Source organism: Rhizomucor pusillus (assembly GCF_041956525.1).
Source record: "Rhizomucor pusillus strain CBS 183.67 unplaced genomic scaffold VTP01scaffold_2, whole genome shotgun sequence".
NCBI classification, from domain to species: Eukaryota; Fungi; Mucoromycota; class Mucoromycetes; order Mucorales; family Lichtheimiaceae; genus Rhizomucor; species Rhizomucor pusillus.
The window spans coordinates 1,524,150-1,543,143 of NW_027192144.1; the positions used below are offsets into that span (position 1 = coordinate 1,524,150).

At 45.2% G+C, this 18,994-nt stretch overlaps 9 protein-coding genes across 9 annotated transcripts; 3 read left to right on the plus strand and 6 right to left on the minus strand.

The window, feature by feature from the left end:
• Positions 1-898: 898 nt before the first annotated feature.
• VTP01DRAFT_4716 (uncharacterized protein) lies at positions 899-1,649 on the minus strand (the record flags this gene model as incomplete). Its single annotated transcript, XM_069383428.1, has 4 exons — positions 899-945; positions 1,008-1,046; positions 1,300-1,506; positions 1,571-1,649. The coding sequence occupies 4 exons, from the start codon at positions 1,647-1,649 to the stop codon at positions 899-901; spliced, it is 372 nt and encodes a 123-aa protein (XP_069244130.1).
• Positions 1,650-4,027: 2,378 nt separating this feature from the next.
• VTP01DRAFT_4717 (uncharacterized protein) lies at positions 4,028-4,609 on the minus strand (the record flags this gene model as incomplete). Its single annotated transcript, XM_069383429.1, has 1 exon — positions 4,028-4,609. One exon carries the CDS (start codon positions 4,607-4,609, stop codon positions 4,028-4,030), a length of 582 nt encoding a protein of 193 aa, XP_069244131.1.
• Positions 4,610-6,475: 1,866 nt separating this feature from the next.
• Positions 6,476-8,178, plus strand: VTP01DRAFT_4718 (uncharacterized protein; the record flags this gene model as incomplete). The annotated part of the gene is made up of 2 exons (XM_069383430.1): positions 6,476-6,639; positions 6,738-8,178. The coding sequence occupies 2 exons, from the start codon at positions 6,476-6,478 to the stop codon at positions 8,176-8,178; spliced, it is 1,605 nt and encodes a 534-aa protein (XP_069244132.1).
• Positions 8,179-8,322: 144 nt separating this feature from the next.
• Positions 8,323-9,951, minus strand: VTP01DRAFT_4719 (uncharacterized protein; the record flags this gene model as incomplete). The annotated part of the gene is made up of 5 exons (XM_069383431.1): positions 8,323-8,909; positions 8,981-9,567; positions 9,631-9,770; positions 9,848-9,864; positions 9,924-9,951. 5 exons carry the CDS (start codon positions 9,949-9,951, stop codon positions 8,323-8,325), a joined length of 1,359 nt encoding a protein of 452 aa, XP_069244133.1.
• A 413-nt stretch (positions 9,952-10,364) lies between these two features.
• On the minus strand, positions 10,365-11,271 carry VTP01DRAFT_4720 (40S ribosomal protein eS19; the record flags this gene model as incomplete). Its single annotated transcript, XM_069383433.1, has 4 exons — positions 10,365-10,440; positions 10,518-10,701; positions 10,767-10,901; positions 11,235-11,271. The coding sequence occupies 4 exons, from the start codon at positions 11,269-11,271 to the stop codon at positions 10,365-10,367; spliced, it is 432 nt and encodes a 143-aa protein (XP_069244134.1).
• Positions 11,272-11,558: 287 nt separating this feature from the next.
• VTP01DRAFT_4721 (uncharacterized protein) lies at positions 11,559-13,954 on the minus strand (the record flags this gene model as incomplete). The annotated part of the gene is made up of 8 exons (XM_069383434.1): positions 11,559-11,996; positions 12,075-12,270; positions 12,329-12,715; positions 12,786-12,958; positions 13,019-13,425; positions 13,484-13,574; positions 13,641-13,762; positions 13,816-13,954. 8 exons carry the CDS (start codon positions 13,952-13,954, stop codon positions 11,559-11,561), a joined length of 1,953 nt encoding a protein of 650 aa, XP_069244135.1.
• A 416-nt stretch (positions 13,955-14,370) lies between these two features.
• On the plus strand, positions 14,371-16,086 carry VTP01DRAFT_4722 (uncharacterized protein; the record flags this gene model as incomplete). Its single annotated transcript, XM_069383435.1, has 4 exons — positions 14,371-14,616; positions 14,680-15,379; positions 15,522-15,802; positions 15,889-16,086. The coding sequence occupies 4 exons, from the start codon at positions 14,371-14,373 to the stop codon at positions 16,084-16,086; spliced, it is 1,425 nt and encodes a 474-aa protein (XP_069244136.1).
• A 242-nt stretch (positions 16,087-16,328) lies between these two features.
• On the plus strand, positions 16,329-16,934 carry VTP01DRAFT_4723 (uncharacterized protein; the record flags this gene model as incomplete). Its single annotated transcript, XM_069383436.1, has 1 exon — positions 16,329-16,934. One exon carries the CDS (start codon positions 16,329-16,331, stop codon positions 16,932-16,934), a length of 606 nt encoding a protein of 201 aa, XP_069244137.1.
• Positions 16,935-17,012: 78 nt separating this feature from the next.
• VTP01DRAFT_4724 (uncharacterized protein) lies at positions 17,013-18,973 on the minus strand (the record flags this gene model as incomplete). Its single annotated transcript, XM_069383437.1, has 9 exons — positions 17,013-17,131; positions 17,198-17,489; positions 17,548-17,747; positions 17,813-17,954; positions 18,024-18,101; positions 18,164-18,319; positions 18,406-18,692; positions 18,747-18,824; positions 18,886-18,973. The coding sequence occupies 9 exons, from the start codon at positions 18,971-18,973 to the stop codon at positions 17,013-17,015; spliced, it is 1,440 nt and encodes a 479-aa protein (XP_069244138.1).
• Positions 18,974-18,994: the final 21 nt, after the last annotated feature.

The following is an 18,994-nucleotide window of genomic DNA, read 5'->3' on the forward strand; positions in this document are numbered from 1 at the left end:
TGCTTATTGTTGACCCAAACCTAGGTTCTTGACAACTACCTCAGACAGTCTCTCTCGGCTAAATACTAGAATCAATCAGCCAAGAATAAGCTGGACGATCTTTGATAAACCTGGGCTGCATCTGTCTGATCCATTCTAGAATTGGTCGAGAAACACTATCATATAAAAAAGTCAAAAGAATATACATCTTTTATTTTGCTTGTATTCTATTGCTTCCTTAGCTCTCGTCGCGATTCGCCGTTCGTTCGTGCTGGTACCTGTCATTATGCCCGGCCAAATGCAATATTTTCGCTTTGCCGAACTGTCGCCAACCAAGCCAAAAAAGTCAGGTAAGCAACGACCGTCGACATCGTGCAACTGCTGTTCCATTGATTCTGTTACGATCAAAACAAAATCAAGGATAGTATGCAACAAATATAGAATGTGCGGTGTTATATTCGTTGAGAAGCAAGTAAATGTACATACGAAGCTGTTTAGCTGCTTAGATTGCGCGATATTTGCATTTGTTCTCTGGGCATCACTTCTACTATTGCGCGTATCCATGATATAATATCCTCGTTTAGACCTCGTGATGCGAACATATCCATAGGCCTCTCGTAGTCAGTCATGCGCCTGGCATTCTGTCTCTTGACTGCACTGGCTGTCGTGTCGCTTGTCGTACACAACGGTTCCAAATCAATATAGCAATCACCATTCGGTTATCCAGAAGGGATTTCTCCAAAAGTAGCAGTTTCCTGTTCTTCCACAGAATAAACTCCTTGCACCTTGTTTCACATACTATGATTGCCTCCACTTGATCTATACTGTTACTTCACCACAGCCACCTCTCCTTGAGTTGCGTCGTCATTTGATGGCCATGCGCCTGGCATAATCTCTTGGCTGCACTGGCTCCAAGATTCTAAACCTGCCATTCCTGGACTCGCAACTGCTCGGCCTCGTAATGTACTGTATACCACGCAGACAGTTAGCAAAAAGCCATGCCTATGTACACTGTATTTTGATCTTACCTAGCAAGGTGTGCGGGGCTTGTTTGCAAAAATCCACTACTAGAAGTTTGGGGTGGATGCCACAATGGTGATACTATAGCTTCCCTCGTTTTCCCGGCCGCCGCTTTCTTATGTTGGGAAACACTTGCTTGATCAGCTTGCCAAACATGGAAACATGGGTGCATGAAGCAACTGGAAAGTTACACAAGCCGATAATGTTCATACATGCGGCCGCGGGGTATGCATATGTTGTAATCATCATGATACTCATAACTTTGGCGGATCCTAGATGTCAGTGAGAAACAGTGAATACGTCTGCACTGCTGTGCGAAATGGAATACGTCATCAGCTTGCCAGTTTAGAGCAAGTTCCTTTGCATCTTGATCCTGGAGCATATTGTTCGCTCTTAGAGTATCATCTTGATCACCATTCTCTGAGCTTCTGAAAGTTGCAGTGACAGCAGTGGCAACAACAGCTGCCGCTCCCGTATTCTGCTCAACGCGTTCGGCATTATTGCGAACTTACTGCGATCAGTTACAGAAGACACTATAGAGTTCTTCCCCTGCAGGGAGCCACGGGCTTACCATTTACGGCCAGCTGCTCCATTTGGTCGGATGTCTTTGGGGTATGGGCTTGAGCACCTTCGCCTTTAACTCGGGTCATCAGGCTGCAATGCAAAGAAAGAGGGAAGAAGAGAGAGAAACGATTGGCAAGAAAAAATATAATTCTTTTATACAAACGCTCCACGCTGAAGTTCACGGCCGATCCGAGTCTGTAGAATAAACTCGCATGAATCGATGTTTGAGAGAATACTACACTTAAAATCTAGCTTCTTGCTGCTTCGAAACAAATCCGCAAAGCGTCTTCTTATACTTAGCAGTAGATTCCTAGTAAGACTTCTCCCGTTAACTTTCAAGTCTGCTATTTTCAAGCAAAATCCTGTATTCTCTCAAACTTTCCGGTACGTTGGCTGCTCTCTCGAGGTGCAGGTGATTTCTGACGCTCAACTTTGTAGCCGATATGACCGCTGTCCTGACCCGCTTCTCGCGATGTATCATTCCAAGTCCTCTGTCATGTTTTTATATTATTATTTTAACAAACCGACCCCACGGGTAAAAAGTATGTCTACTAGTTTACCTTGCTGCGGTGGACACAAGCTGATACAGAAACACTAGGTGCGCGGTCTAGTCCCTCGAGTAATTCGAGGATTACCCTCCGGTGTGTAGGTATCAATTACGATTACGCAGCAGTAGCGCAAGATACTAACGTAATGCTCTTATGAAATTCCCTTGTTCCCAATCAACTACATTCGCTACTCGCTCTTGACTTCTTCATATCCATTCCTGTATTGCCTTCTTTGTAATTTAACTTTGATTATTCCCTTTTAACATAAAGATTGTTTCATTTCCTTTACCAGTCGTTTGCGTTGATCTCATCAAAGATCATGCATTGTTTCTTTTCTTTTCCAAATTATGAATTTCTCTTCGATGCTGACGCTTTCTAATCCAAGTCAAGGTGAGCGGTATGTAGCCTTGGCAGCACTCGATTGCGTTCAAAGCTATGGTATATACGTGGACAATTGGTTGCTGCCTTAAACTTGACCTAAATGGGCGGTTTACTCGACATCGTCATAAGGGATATGCAATCGTCTGCTGAGCCAGCAGAGTCCGCGAAGCATTGCAGTCTGTTAAATGCAAGAAATGATTTTATATGAAATAGGACGGTTTTGCGCTTATCACTGGAGCAAACTACATATATCCGCCAGCTCCACTTTTGGATTATCCGTGGATTGAATTTGTATAACTTTTTGAAGTTATTTTGACACCTACAGTGCAATTCAGTGAGAAGATACAGTACGCGAAATATACTGCGAAGTCTACTTCGATCAAATACACAGCTGATCAAGTGCCATCCATCTATGATGTACGATATCGATTAACTCACAGCTATGAGAAGGATGCGCTGGTACATACAAGGATATTTCCGGTACACAGCGCGGAGCAGAATGAAAACATCTAAGGTATATCAGAAGGCTGCAGGAATCGAAAAAGGTTTGACGAAGGGCTGGAGTAGTAGATTGTAAGAACAATCCACGTTGTTGATGTTCATACCACGGACTGGAAGTTGCACAAGAGGAGTGCGGCTAACTATATATACGTAATCATTGCTAATGCTCTAAGCAGACTACAGGAAGATGAACAAGAAGGAAGATGACGATGAAGCAGCTGACATACGCCGGTATTGACAAAATGGCAGGCTGACGGGCATTTTGGATATCATGGAGCTAGATGACAAACTAGTTTTGATAGACGAAGTATTGAGAAACAAGTTGAAGAGATTGCAACATCAGCAAGTCCGTGGCAATTCTCAGCAGGCTAAGTTCACTTGTTATTTTCAATAAATAATAACACATCTATGGCCGTCAGCAAAACAGCTCGATTATGTGCTATATCCTCTGATGCGATCATCGATCAGTGACTTGACAATACAAAAACTTTTGGCAGTGCCCAAAGAAAATGTATGTGTTCAGCTGACAGCCATTATAATTCTCACAAGTTCGTTTGCCTAGCATTCTAATCAATGTTCTCACAACCATGACGTCTCTTCCTTTATCTTATGGCATGTACATATGATGCTGACAATGCTTTTAATCCACACCTATGCACATGAGCTAACCTTCTCCTATGACTTTCTAAAAACAAAACGGCAGAAACAGCAGCAGCACACGATTTTCGTATCCTATAATGGCAGTCGCATGTACCGCTATGTTGGCATCCGGTTGAATACACCCGCGCTTGATCCAAGTGCATTCTCGGCTGGCTCTTTAGTACTTCCGAGGATAATGGTCGCATTGTTGCATCTACTTTACTGCGTTGTAATAAGAATCCAGTGAAAAAGCAAGGTTTTATTTTTACATTGAAGTTGTAGATACATGGAATCCAGGAACTTTAAGAAAACAAGAAAACGAACAGGTAAAAAGCACTACCAGCCATTATACATAAAAAACAGAAGACAACAAATGGACGTGCTTGATGAGTCGTTTACAGTAGGATATCATTGTAGTAGGGAGGGGGCGGAGGAGGATAATAGATAAAGTAAGTTGAGTATTGTTTCAAAGACTGATCAGCGCCATTGGTGCAGGTATCACATGGAATTGGATCTGATCCACTCTGGTCTGACGGCACGCTGTGATCGAGCTGATATGAGGCAAGTTGGTCATCGGAGGGATCCGCAAGTGAACTTTGCTGAGAGGAGACCGAAGAATCGGTCAGGGAAGTTTGAACATCTAAAGGCGGTTGTCCAGTTGATGTGTATTGGGGAGTGCTGCTAATGCGTGTCGCGTTGTAGTATCTCTTGGTTTTCAGCTCGGCCTGCAGTTGCTTCTGCTGGATTCTTAGATGCTTGAGGGCCTCTTTGTAGTACTCTTCGCTTTTGATCTTTTGCTGGACCCATTCGAGAGCCTTTTCAATGATCTGATGCTTTGGAGGTCGACGGTAGTAGTTTCTGAAGGTCGGCAGAGCTGAAGCAAGCTCCTTGTACTTTGTATTGAGCTTGTTGCGTCTTACGCGCTCTCTGGCATTGTGAGAGCATTTTTGCTGTTTTTCACGCGTTTGATCTGTCATGACTAAGTCGAAAAGCAATAGTGAACAAAAAGTTTTGATACCAAAAGTCGCAGAAGATTCAGGTGTGTATTTATATATTCGATTCATTTACAGTTCGTTATCGTGGGACTAGAAGTAACCTAAAGACAAATATTTGCATGATGCTCGTTGCCCCGTATACATGCGCAGACAGACATATCTGAGCAACATGTCCAATCCGATCCAAGTGCCGCCAAAATTCGTTTATTTAGAAGCTGTTCTAAAAACACAAGCTTACATCAACCATCCGTTCGCACCGCCCGCATGAGAACTAGTGAGTCTTGGATGGGTTTTTATTGGGGGGGGGTAGTGCCGAACATTCGGGATGGCATGGAAAGCGACAAAACGGACATGCAAGTGATCGACTCCGTGGACCGAATAATATTGGCCTTGTTTCAATTGACAATGCATTGGCCTTTCTTTCCTACCGAAACTTGGCTTGCATTCTTTCGAGATTGGTTTATTGGATTTTCCTCGCGAACAATTAGCGGGTAAAGCACTAAATGTCGATCTCTTTCGTCTCTCCTCTCTCTCCCGTGATCTTAGGTAACCTGGTACCACTCTCCTCTCATTCTTTCTGTGTATTTTTCCTTATCAGGCATCTGATGGCAACAGATCACCGGGCTGGTTTTGGGGTTGTCTTTGAGCGCGAAAATCCTCCAACCCCCGCCTTACGAAATGTGTTACAATCCAGTTGACGGCGAACAAAAAAAGTCGCATGGTTTCTGCATGGATTCCCGACGATGAGCACAATAGTGGCACACTGCAGCATGTGGCACTACGCTATACAACATTTTCTCGAAACGACAATGCCAAAACTGCTTTCAATGATGCTTAAAGCAACCATCTGTTTGGGAGCAGATATTTACTATCCAATTTACTTTTTGCCTTTTCTTGGCCACGGCAGCAAATGAGCATGTAAACCAAATTCTGGCAACAGCAGCAAAGTTACACGCGTGATACTGCTATTGTTACTAGAGACCGTGCGCTCCAAAAACCAAAACCAAAAAAAGGCGGGCTTTTGTTGCACGGTCCATACTCTTCGTTATCAAGATCACAATCTCAGAACACAGGCCAGCTTATACTTGCATGATACAAGCGTTACCACCTCACTGATTTACCATCAAGCATGTCTGACAATATCGCGATTACACCAAGAAAAGAAAAAGAGCCCTTATTCCCTGACTTATAAAATGTGGCTATAGCCGAATTAGCGAATTTCACGACGACCAGACATGTGCCACAGAAAACTGTTCGGTCAAACACATGAATTTGGCAACAACAACGCAGGCAACGGCCCCTTATTAGTTGTCTTACTTACACCCTTGAGGTCGAGTGCGTGAGAGCCACGTACTTTTAACTGCATGAGGGTCATCTTTTCCCTTTGCTAGAGAACCCTAAAATGGAAACAAGGCATCGAGCTGCTACAATAGGAGAATACCAGCAGGCTCTGTCTTTCAACTCTCCATTTCTTCTATTAATATACCCTCAAAGGTTGAGATTCACAGCAAGCATTCGTGGCAGGCTTCGCGCAGGGCAAAACGTAAACTACTAAAATATTTCGTCAAAGTACAATCGAGGATGCTTATCGAACTTGTCTTCCAAACATCCATTGTCGGCAACTTTTACCACTCGTGGATATGTCCACAATTTGCATTATTCGACAAAATGTATGTTTTTACATATTCATCTAGTCACATATATGTACGAACAATAAATACTTGGAAATGCAATGATCATATACTCGTTGTCACTTGACGACAGTGCAGGCGTTAGCAGCAGCACTGATAATTTTAACTCTACACACGACGCTTAACATATTCTGCGATCTCTCCATTCTTTCCCATTATGGGCATTAAAGATCTTTGGGAACTTATTGCACCTGCTGAAAGACGATACAGTCTGGAGGAACTTTGCGGTGATCGGTGGTTACGAAGTGATGCCAAGGCATTGAGATTAGCGATAGACACGAGTATCTGGACGTTCCAGGCACAATCTAGCCAAGGTGGAAGGCAAGTATGGATCGCAATGTTGGTGAAGCAAAACTTTGAAATGGAGAGAGAGAATGCAGCAGCCAAACTAACAGTTGTGGGGACATTCTATTGTTTAGCCGCCCAGACCTGCGACTGATCTTCTTCCGTTTTGCCCGAATATATGAATTGGGCATAAGACCAGTGTTCGTGTTCGATGGTCCCTGCAGGCATCCACTCAAGCGTGACAAGCTCGTAGATACTCGTATCCATGATACAGAATTCCGGCGTGCACTGCTTCAATTGATCGATATGTTCAAATTTCAAGCATGGATGGGAAACGGAGAAGCAGAGGCCGAGTGCGCGGCACTAGAGCGTCTTGGTGTTGTAGATGCCATCCTCACTGGCGACGTTGATGTCTTCCTTTTTGGCGGCAGACGCGTTATTAGAGGATGGCCACGAAAAAAACACGACAAGGTTCCTTGCTACGATTCTTTGTGGATTCAGCAGAATATCGGGCTAACTCGAGCGGATCTCATATTGATTGCTTTGTTGCGAGGCGGTGACTATGACACTAAAGGAACAGCCGGCGTCGGCATCGTAGTTGCAGAAGCTTTAGCAAGATGTCAGCATCATCGCAAGCTTTTTGAGATGATATCAAACGATCAAGAAATCGACAAGCGTACGCTGGACGACTTTAGAGACAATATCAATTACGAAATATCTAGCGGATGTCAAGGAAGAATACGACGGAACTGCCTTGTCCAAGTCTCCGACGAGTTTCCAGACATGCAAATTCTACGCGAGTATATCCGCCCGAAATCGAATATTGCGAAAAAAGAGTATCTAAGCGATTGCAGAGAGTTGACAAGATTCTTGGACTGTGGAAAGGATCGCGACGTTGATCTGGAAAATTTAGCATTGTTTTGTCGCGAGGCTTTTCAATGGAACGATGACACGATACTGCAAAAATTCCGGAATCTTTTGTTTAGCGGTTTTGCCAGGAACAGGCTGTGCCGGAAAACAGCAGAGCCTGATACATCGAGCATATCACAACTACAGCAGCGACGTCGCTCAAAAGTAAAGGATAGTAGCGCGCAAACGACGGTCAACAATTTCTTCAGCGTAACCAAAAGTTCAACAACACCGCATCGAGAGACAGCCAACATTTATCGAATATTGCAAAGCAAAACATTCGGCAGTAGCATCAAGTTCTATTTGGTAGAATATGACCAGTCTTTGTTGGACACCTTCATCGATACAATCAAACAGGCGCTGACGCAAACAACACCCATATTTTCATCCATTTTCGAGCATTGCCTCAAGAAACCAGCGGGCGAGGAACAAGTAGCGTATGAAGAAGAGGAAGATGATGATGGAGATACCAAAGATACTGGACTAGATCGCGTGCGACGACGCTGGGTAGCAGCAAAGATTGTCGAAGCGTCGTACCCAATGGTGGCCAAAACATATGAAGAAGCAAAAAGGTCAAGACTGACCAAGAAACACAAAAAGAATACCGTCGGAAAAACGAGACAAATGTCAATGCTAGATTTCTTCCAAACGCAATCTTCACAGTAGCGAACGATTTTAGAATTATTGTTACCTAATACTAATACCAACCACGATGCGTAATGAGATGACCAATCAACACTGTTGCAATTGCATATATGATCGAATAGGATAACGCTCGAATTAAGACTTTTTATTATTACTATTAGGTTTTTACTGCTCAGGTTCTTCATCCATGGGAACTTCCTCCTCTTCCATGTACTCTTCTTCGTAGTCTTCGTCGATGGTTGCTTCCTGGTATTGTTGATACTCGGACACGAGATCGTTCATGTTGGATTCGGCTTCGGTGAATTCCATTTCATCCATGCCTTCACCGGTGTACCAGTGCAAGAAAGCCTTGCGACGGAACATGGCGGTGAATTGCTCGTTGACACGCTTGAACAAATCCTGGATAGCAGTGCTGTTACCAATGAAAGTACCAGACATCTTGAGACCGACAGGAGGAATGTCGCAGAGCGAGGACTTGACGCTGTTGGGAATCCATTCGACAAAGTAAGAAGAGTTCTTTTGCTGGACAGCAAGCATCTGGTTCTCAACTTCCTTGGTGGACAGGCGACCGCGGAAGATGGTGGCGACAGTCAAGTAGCGACCGTGGCGAGGATCAGAAGCAGCCATCATGTTGCGGGCGTCAAACATCTGTGCAGTCAGCTCAGGAACGCTGAGGTTGCGGTATTGTTGAGAGTTGAAGGCAGTCAAGGGTGCGACGCCGACCATGAAGAAGTGAAGACGAGGGAATGGAACTGTGTAGAAAAAAAAAAAAACAGAGTTAATGCAAGTCTGGTAAGATTTTCTTGGTCTCAACAATATTTACCCATGTTGACACACAGCTTACGAAGGTCAGAGTTAAGCTGACCAGGGAAACGAAGCGAGGTGGAGACACCAGACATGACGGCAGAGACGAGTTGGTTCAAGTCGCCGTAACCAGGGTTAGCAAGCTTGAGCGTACGGAAGCAAATGTCGTACAAGGCTTCGTTGTCAATGCAGAAGGTAGCATCACAATTTTCAACAAGCTGGTGAACAGACAAGACAGCATTGTAGGGTTCGACAACAGTGTCAGACACCTTTGGTGAGGGGACAACACTGTATGTGCTCAAGATACGGTCAGGATATTCTTCACGGATCTTGGAGAGCAAAAGCGAACCAAGACCAGAGCCGGTACCACCACCCAAGGAATGTGCGAGCTGGAAACCTTGAAGACAGTCGGTAGATTCGGCTTCCTTGCGAACGACGTCCATAATGGATTCGACCAACTCGGCACCCTCGGTGTAGTAGCCCTTGGCCCAGGAGTTGCCGGCACCGCTTTGGGCATGGATGAAGTTGTCTGGACGGAAAATTTTGCCGTATGCACTGCTACGGATCGAGTCCATGGTGGCAGGTTCCAAATCCACGAGTACAGCTCTGGTGAAACATTAGGTTAATGTTTCAGATCCATACACGCATGCATATTCTGTGGTTTTGTACCTAGGCACGTATTTGCCTTGGCTGCCCTCGTTGTAGAAAACGTTGATTCTTTCGAGTTGCAGATCGTTGTCACCGCAGTAGTTTCCGTTGGGGTCAAGACCATGTTCAGCGCTGATGGTCTCCCAGAACTTTTGACCAATCTATAAAACAAAAAGAAAGCGTGTTGATTTGTGTTTCCACGCAAATTCAACGTGGATTCTGCCATTCCACGGCGTACCTGATTACCACACTGGCCTACGGTGCAAGTCAGTCAGGGCAGAAAAAAAGGCTATTCACTGACGGCATTTACGTACCAGCTTGGACGTGGATAATCTCTCTCATGATGTATGCAAAGTAGTGATGACTAGACGAAGCTAAGGATAAAGAAATGAAGTAGCAGAAACGAGATGAGCTTACGTTTACAAAGGAACGAAAACGACGAGGGAAGAAGGGGGCAGAAGAAGGGGATAAGGGACGCCGCACAAAAAGTTCCCAACTTTTTTTTACCACCCACAACGGTGCCACAAGTCGCCGAACGCGCAAAAGCACGCGTTTGTACAAAAACGGTAGCCTGACAGTCTGTGCTTTCCTAACACGCAAACCTAACAGCCTTTCCTTTCCATATCACGGCATACATACTGATGATATGATTCTCAACAACAATAAAGCGGCTACATATTCGTCGACAAGTTATTGAAGGACCATTATTGACTGTTTTTATTTTAGAGGAACAAGGCGAAAAAAAATTAAATCCTTTATTCCTCGTCTTCAACGAGGGTCATGGCAATACGGTCCAAATCTCTTTGACCGTCCTGGGTGATACGGCGGCCACTGCAGAAATTGAAAATGTCAGAAGAGATCAGAATCACCCACATGGCGTGACAAATATAGACGAAAAAATCACTTACCCCTTCTTGTCCTTCTCCAAGACACCAATCTTTTCCAAGGATTGGAGGACCTTACGGTTCACAGAGGCGGAGCCATCGACGTGGTGGGAGGGGCGAGTACCACGGTTAACGCGACCACCGTGGACCTTGCACAAGGCACCGACACCAACGCTCTTGCGGATGTAGATGTGGCGAGCGACGGAAGCTTTGTTTCGTTTCGCACACGTTAGATAGTCGAACAATTTGCAGTACAAATTTACAGGAACATACCAGCACGAATGAAGTACCAGTCGGGATCGTAAGGAGCCAATTCCTTGTAGGTACCGGTCTTGACAATGTCGACCCACTTGGGAACTTCGAGCTTGCCAGTGCGCTTAAGGTAGGCAGCGTAGGCCTTGATGAATTCTATGCGGGTAGTCAGTTTAGAGCCATGCTTCCATCTAAGCCACCCCTAGTTGCACGATCGTCCGGCCATGCAACAACGACACCACAGGAAAGGAAGAGAAAGTCGGTCGTCACGTTGAGCGCGTAGATGTATACCGGCTGACAAAGGAAAAGAAAAGAGAGTGGGAAGGGAAGGAAAGGTTTGTCTGTGTGTTCGGTCGCCATGCCGAAATCCGGTTTCGAGATTTCACAATGCAAAAGTTGAATGTGTTCTTCCTCTTCCTTCTCGTGGCAACACGTCGTTTCAACCCTGCAACACTTTATCCCACACGAAAAATGGAAACTATTGCATACCGTGAGCGTTGACGTCCTTAACAGTTATACCACCCATGGTGATTGCGATGAGACAAGCGAGAAAAGAGGGAGAATTTTTAACAGCGGCTTGGAGCAAAATTTGAGAAATTTTTTTTTTTGAATAAGCGATTGGCTCCTTCTCACTGCGCTTAGGCGCACCCTCTGATCTGTGAGCTTCTTCCGGTGAAACCCATATCTTATTACAATAAACTGTCTGGGATATGAGCTTCTGCTGCAAAACTATGATGATTGTCTCGTGCGTAAGCATTTTAATCTTTCTTTCCATTATTTATACATTTTCCCAACTTGTACGTGTAAGATCATTTACTCTGGCTTTTGCGTGATCTCATATACGCGGACTGCTGCGTCGTGACCAACGCTTACTACTCTAAGCGGGCTCGAGTGCAAGAAGCTGACACCATTGACAGCATCCACGTGAGCATTCTTGATAGCAAGTTTCTTGAAAGGCTTTTCGCGGTTCCAAACGTAGATGTTGGTATCGATACTGCCGCTCACGAGGAACACGCCACACTCTGACCACGCGAGCGATGTGATACGTCCAGTGTGGAAGACCCAGTTTTGGATAGTCGTCTTCTTGGTCTCCAGATCATACAAGAAGATTTTGCCAACGCTGTCACCGACAGCAATCAAGTTCAACGTGGGGTGAGGTGCAAGAGCAGAAATGTATCCAAGGTGTGGACCCAATTCGCCCGTTGGAGTTGGCTTGTCACTACTTATATCATAAATGTGCACTTTGTTATCCTGCATTGTTCGTACAAGAAAAAGACGTGTGAATGTCTGAAAATATTATCACAGTTTTATCTGTTTTTCTAATGTTACCTGGCCGCCCACAAATGCTGTTTTGCCATCGGCGCTAACGGAGGCAACGGTTACCGTGTATCCAGGAGCATCAATTTGGCTCTTCTTGTTGCAACCTTGGTCGTAGATATGGACAGAGTCTGCCGTTGCTACGATGTTTGTATTACCACCAGTTGCGAGCGAAACCGGCAGCGCACCAATTGCCGCGGATGGACCGCTGCAAGGTTGCTAGGTTAGGTATTGTCTATCTCCATCGTGATTATGGTCAGCTATACCTGATATTCTTGTCCGTGACTGAACCGCTTCGGAGCATATCATCCATATCTACAGAATACAATTGCTTGTCATCAACAGTCAAAGCGATCACTTGGTTGCTGCAGTTATCGCCACCAGCATCCTGTGCTTTCGTCTCATCTCCGTCTGCCATGGACCATGAGCACACGCGACCGTAGGAGCCGGTGAATAAGGTATCTTCCTTGGTAACTGCCAAACTTGTGATAGGTCTGGCGTGGCCTTCGATGCTGCGTGATACTTTGCCGCTGTTCTTGTCCAAATAATTGATGTGACCTGAAAGCGAGGCAGACAAGAGCCAGTCACCTTGCCATAAGTTGCCAATCTGTTGGTTATCCGAAGTATCTCTCGACGTGTTGATATCGAATGTACTGCAGCAGCCAAAAATGACAGTTAGCCGGAAAATATTGGCATTATTTGCAGAAAATCCAAGATACGTACGTAACAACAGACTTGGTGTTGATATCCCATAACTTTGCAGTACAATCTGCAGAAGACGTCAAAATCTGAGTGCTGTCTGTGGACCATGCCAACGAGAAAATGCTTCCAGTATGTCCGCCTTCTGCAGAGAACTCGTCGATCTTATCTCCCGTTTTGCCGTCATACAGAAATATCTAATAAAACTTTAGATACCCAAGCTTGAAGTTAAGACCTCTCGTAGGTATAAATCATACTTTAGCATCAGCGCCGACGCTCACAAAGTAGTCGCCGTTTGGCGAAAACTCAACTGCGTGTACGAAACGTGTGTGGTCTCGGATTGTCTTGTTATGCTTGAACGGAATGCCGTTGTAAAATGCAACAGTCATATCATCAGAAGCTGTGACGGCACGGAAAGGTCGCTGTTGCCGGATGCTGACGCTGTTGATCACCTTGGAGTGGCCCATAATCTCGCCGACGGATGATAGAGTATCGAACGAGAAAGCGTGACCAAATCTTTCTTTGCCATCACCAACGGCAATGAGACGTTTGCTTTCCGAGTCCCAAGCAATATCGCGTACTTTGCCCGAGACAGGTCGAATCTCGTTCTTCAATATATGCTCCTCGTTTACAGTATCCCAGATACGGACGTTGCCGTGAGCATCTACAGCAACAAACTTGAATACATGGAATTTTACAGCACCTGTCTATGCATATATTACCTCCTGATGCAATGTAGAAACCACTTGGGCTGTACCTAGCAACAGTCGTCTGCGCGGTGTGGCCGACATATTCCCAAGAAAGGGTTGGGTTCTAAGAAACGGTGCCGTGTTAGCTCCTCGCTACCTAACTTTAGTGCTGTGTATTCATATACGAGACCTCGATATCACGAACAAAGACGGACTTGCCATTCGTGTATACAAAGTTCTTGCCTTTGGGATCGCCGCCGAGCTTGATGGACTCACCGCGTGCAGTTTGTGGCAACGGTGCAAATGTATATTCTAACATTGACTTAACACTCCTGAGGATAGGACCAGAGTTGTCGAAAACTCACTCTTCGTGTAAGCAGCCATTGCAAGACTTAGCTGACCTGAGATGAGCTGAGCGGCGGGGCTGTGTCGCCTCTGTCTTTGGTGGTGCTGCTGCTTTACGTCCAGCAATATGCAGGATTGAGATCCAGCTTGCGCTTTCATTCTCGTCTCGACCAGCAATCAAAACAAGTGATGGATGGCAGGGATATGGAGCACAAGGTAATATCATTTGACCCCAGTGATAAAGGATAACCCGAAACCAACGCCTCACTCGCCATGAAGCGAATCAGTTCATCAAAGACCGTCTACCAAGCCTCTTAAAGGCTTGGTGTTTATTCTCGTTCTATTGCTACCACGATCAGAGAAATCGAATGGATTTTTACTGGTGCAATGATAGACGGGCCAGCTTCCAGAGCGGACATATCAGGAACGGGACCTGCATGTGAGAGGGCATATCTGCACAGCTCACCATGTGCAAGTAGCTTCCGAACGAGCAGATAACCTGAGCACCATCACGTACTCCTCTATCTTTTGCGTCTTTTTTTCTTTTGCAATCCTTTCGCTGCTTTTTCTTTTTCATGTCAAGAGCAGCGTATATACCTACCATAGATACAGCAACAGCATCGTCTGCGTCTTCCTTTACGTACGGCGTCAGCTTCAACGACGAGAACGAACCTCTATTATCGCCCCAGTCAACCTCAACATCGTATTACACTTGCGATCCCGAAGATAACAGCAACCGAAATGGTCTCGGAAGAGCATCACGATTCAGCGGCACCGTGAACTTGTTAAACACGATACTCGGTACAGGCATGCTGGCCATGGTAAGACAACAACGTGAGAGCCTCGGTCGTATGCTAAATGTGATATGTACCATCCTCATCAAGCCGGCAGCAGTGGCGACAGTAGGTATCTTTCCTGGTGTATTCTTGACGATATTTGCCGGAATAGCGTCAGGCACAGGCCTTTATCTCTTGACATGCTGCGCTGACATGGTCGGCGGCCGGAACACGTCCTTTTTCGGTGCATCGCAGCTCACGTGGCCCTCTGCAGCCGTGTGGTTCGACTTGGCCATCGCTATCAAATGTTTTGGCGTTGCTACAAGCTATATCATCATTGTCGGCGATCTCTTGCCTCAAGTCGCCAAGTCGCTGTTCGGTCTTGATATGAGCCGAGGATTTTGGATCACTGTCGTGGTTGTGGGTATTTTGACGCCTTTGGGCTTCCTACGGACATTGGATGCCTTGCGTCACGTGAGCACACTCGCCATCGTCGCAGTCGTATATCTCACAGCCATCGTGGTGTACCATTTCCTTTCTCCCACGTTTCAACACGCACCTGCTGATGAGATCGAATGGTTCCACGTTACATCCGGCATTTTTGGTCAGCTGCCGGTGTTCATTTTCGCTTTTACGTGCCATCAGAACATATTTTCTGTTTACAATGAACTCAAAAAGAATGATCGCAGGTCTATGGTCGCAGTTATTACTAGCTCTATCGGCTTCTCCGTGATTGTCTACGAAACCATCGCTATCTTGGGGTATCTCACTTTTGGAAAGAACGCCAAGGGAAACATAGTTTTGGAATGTATGTAAGACTGCAAAGGGATATCTATACACAGTTTCAAACAAAAAGAGAAAGGAGAATGCAAGCAAGACAGACTCTTTATTAATCCAATGCCTCTTCACATTTCATATATTTTGATGCTTTATTTATACCTGCACCGCAGACCCATCAAGTCTTTTCGTCGAAGGAGGCCGACTTGCGATCGTTCTTCTTGTTATTTTCAGCTATCCTTTGCAGCTACATCCCTGTCGAAACTGTCTGGACAAGGTACTCGCGATCGGTCTCTGGACAGCAGCAAAGATATCATCAGAACAGCAGCAGACAAACAATGCGCGACGTGGCAAGACACCAAAGGAAGCAAGCCTTAAAAAGCATGCGCTCATGTCCGCAGGAATATTGCTTGGAACGTACATTGTTTCCATGACGATATCGCAGCTTGATCTGGTAAGGACGGAAAAAATCTTTCATAATCCAACTTGCAGCTGGCATTCATTATGTTTGACAAAAAAAAAAAAAAAACTTTTAATTAGGTTCTAGCATTTGTTGGCTCCACGGGATCAACCACGATCAGCTTTATTTTGCCAGGAGCATTTTATTATAAGCTCCACGCGGATCAGCCATGGAGCAAGAGACCAAGCAAGTTCATTGCATTGGGATTGGCTCTTTTTGGTTGTCTCGTCATGGTTGTCTGTCTGTCTTTCAACATACAGCGCCTAGTCAACAACTAGCCATAAATAAACTACTAAACATGTATATTTCTGGATCACACTATAATGAAAAAATATTTCGTTTGCATGTGGCACCCGTGACAAAGGGGTTTGCATGTAAGGAGTTACAATCATGGACAATGAAGAAGAAGAAGAGTTGACAGCTGTAAGTTAGCTTTTTTTCCTTAGACATCGCAGTTGTATATAAATATAAATTGAAAGATAGCAAAAGGCATTTATATATCTTTTTTTTTTTTTTCTTCATGGATATCTCATTCCAGCTGAACACTGACAAGAATACGACAACCACGACGCCTGTTGGCGACCTGTACAGTAAAGACCACCATGGGTTTGCTCATTCTACGCTGCATCCATTGGAGATTCCACACCCGTTCACGGAGCAACAAGCTGCCGAAGCGCTGCTGCGTCTAGGGAACCCATCCACGGCCTCTATATCTTCGACGCTCTCATCGGTTTCCACTCCACCCGAAGAAAGACTGCCGTCGTTGACAGACATGATACCATTTGAACCGACGGCCAAGCAAAAACCGAGCAAGCTTACCCGTAAAAAGTCAACCAACTGGCTGGTACAGCGTGCGAAACCATGGAAAGCGACAACGAAACCCCGTTGGCAAGAATCCGAGCGTCTCAACCTGTTCCACGCGATCGTAGAGGATAAAAAGTTGGATGATATGGCAACTTTCCAATGGGATAGAATCGCAATGGCTGTTGGGCGAGCAAAGAAGGCATGCAAGGACCAGTGGCGACGTGAAGTGCTCCCAAGTCTGATGAAAGGGTTCAACATCAACAATAACTGTAACAACCACCTCAATGGCAACGGCAGCAACAGCAGCGGCTGTGAAATGTAAAATGCCATTTTAGCACTTTTACTTGTTTTTACATATAGAGAAAGAAAGAAATAAAGCAAAACGAAAAAATAATGATCATTATAAAAACTGTCTGCGATGCAAGAAGCTGATCAAATCATACTTTGTTGCAACGCCGAGACACCATTTTCGATTGGCGTCCGTGATTACTGCAAAGGAATTTTTGTCGAAGAATTTAGCTACAGTTTCAGAATAGATTCATGTCAGTGTATGGAACGTGATATCAAAAACAGCCGCATGCTTACCGAGATCAGAGAGGCTGGTTTCTGGCGTGATGACCTGGTATTTCGTGGCTCCACCGGCCTTTCGGAACGAGAACATGCATTTCTCCACAGGATCGACGAGATTGACAGATCCATGCTCTAACCGATCTTGCAAGGAAGCTAACGAAACGTAGCCAACGAGTTTGCGGTTATCGGTACGAATCACAGGTAGCTGAGAATATTCGCGTTCCAGCATGATATCTATGGCATGTGAAACTGTTGCGGATGGAGGAATGGTAACAGCAGCGGGTAGCTGCAAATCCTCAACGCTCGCCTGGCGAAGACACGTTTGTCAATTTTGTGTAATTGATTACGGGCCAAAAGCATCTTACCGCTCGATATCTGTCTGTGGATAGGTACTCCAGCTCCTTCATAATGAGATCGTCTGCAAGATCGTTTTCCAAAAGCCATTCATTGTTGAGAAGCGTCGAAGTATAATTTTTTGCGGAATCATTCAGGATAACAACGTTGCGCCCGCCGTGCTCCTTTGCATGCCGGACAGCAGCGGCAACAACAGCACCGGATGATGGGCCTAAAATGTGATGTCTGGGTGAGTATTCGCATATATATGCCTCTTTGTAGCATTGTAATACTTGCCGCACATGACGCCTTCATCTCGAATAAGCCGACGTGCCATTGAGAATGCTTCCTTGTCACTTATTTTATACCATTGATCGACCACATCAGGATCCAAAGACTTGGGTACAAAGTTGTTTCCCATGTCTTCCAACTTCCAGTCCTAGATATAAAAATTACAATGTAAGAAAATATTTGTCGATGAATACAATGGCACAATGCTCCGGCTTACCATCCGACCAAGGAGTTGGAGAGCAGGATGATTGGATGGATCGCTAAATATAGAATCAACAGGTTCCACACCAAACACCTAATATGCACTATATGTCAATTACTTATCACTTCCAGTTTGATTACTATTGCTTAGCGTACCTTTACATTAGGTAACTCCTTTTTGATATGCGATGCAAGTGCTGATATGGTAACGCCGGATTCCACAGTTACGAAGAGATTATCAAATTCCTTGTTGGTCTGTTGTAATATCTCGTCTGCCAATCCTTTGTAATATTTCGCTGACTGAAGTTGGGTCTATTATCATTTCCACAAAAAGGATATCCCCAACAAAAACACGTCAATGCAATAGGCAGCTAAAACAGATGTTCTAAGTATCATACTTCATCCATGACAATGGCGTCCTTGAGCTGGCCAGCTAAGCGTGCTGCAACAGAGTACGAGCTTTCTGGCGCCTCCGGTCGAGCTTCGTTCGGTGTTCGCATAATTTCTGCACCGAGTGCTTTTAGCATTTGGATACGATCATTTGTTGTGCGTTCCGGTATAACGGCTACAACGCGATAATTGCCTCGCTTGGCTGCTAGACCGGCAATCGCAAGTCCAAAGTTGCCGGATGTCGGGACAATAAGCGTCGCTCTCTCGTTGCTTGCATTAGTCGCATTGTCGCGTTCTGCGTGATATCAGAGAATCCGAAACTGCAAACGCGAAGTTTTGTCTGAGCTACCTTCTAACAGCTGCTTTGCAATGCGATCCTTGACACTGCCCGTAGGGTTCGCACACTCGAGCTTTGCAAGGACAACGCCTGTTCTTCACGTTTCAGTGTAACAACCTCTTTTATCTTTCTCGCTTCTTGACACTGTTACCTTTCGGGGCTTGGTCAAGTTTCAACATTGGTGTAGAGCCGACATTGTGTTCAATCGATTCTGTTATTGGTGGCGCTGTTGTAGACATTTCAAAGCAAGGGCGGCTTTC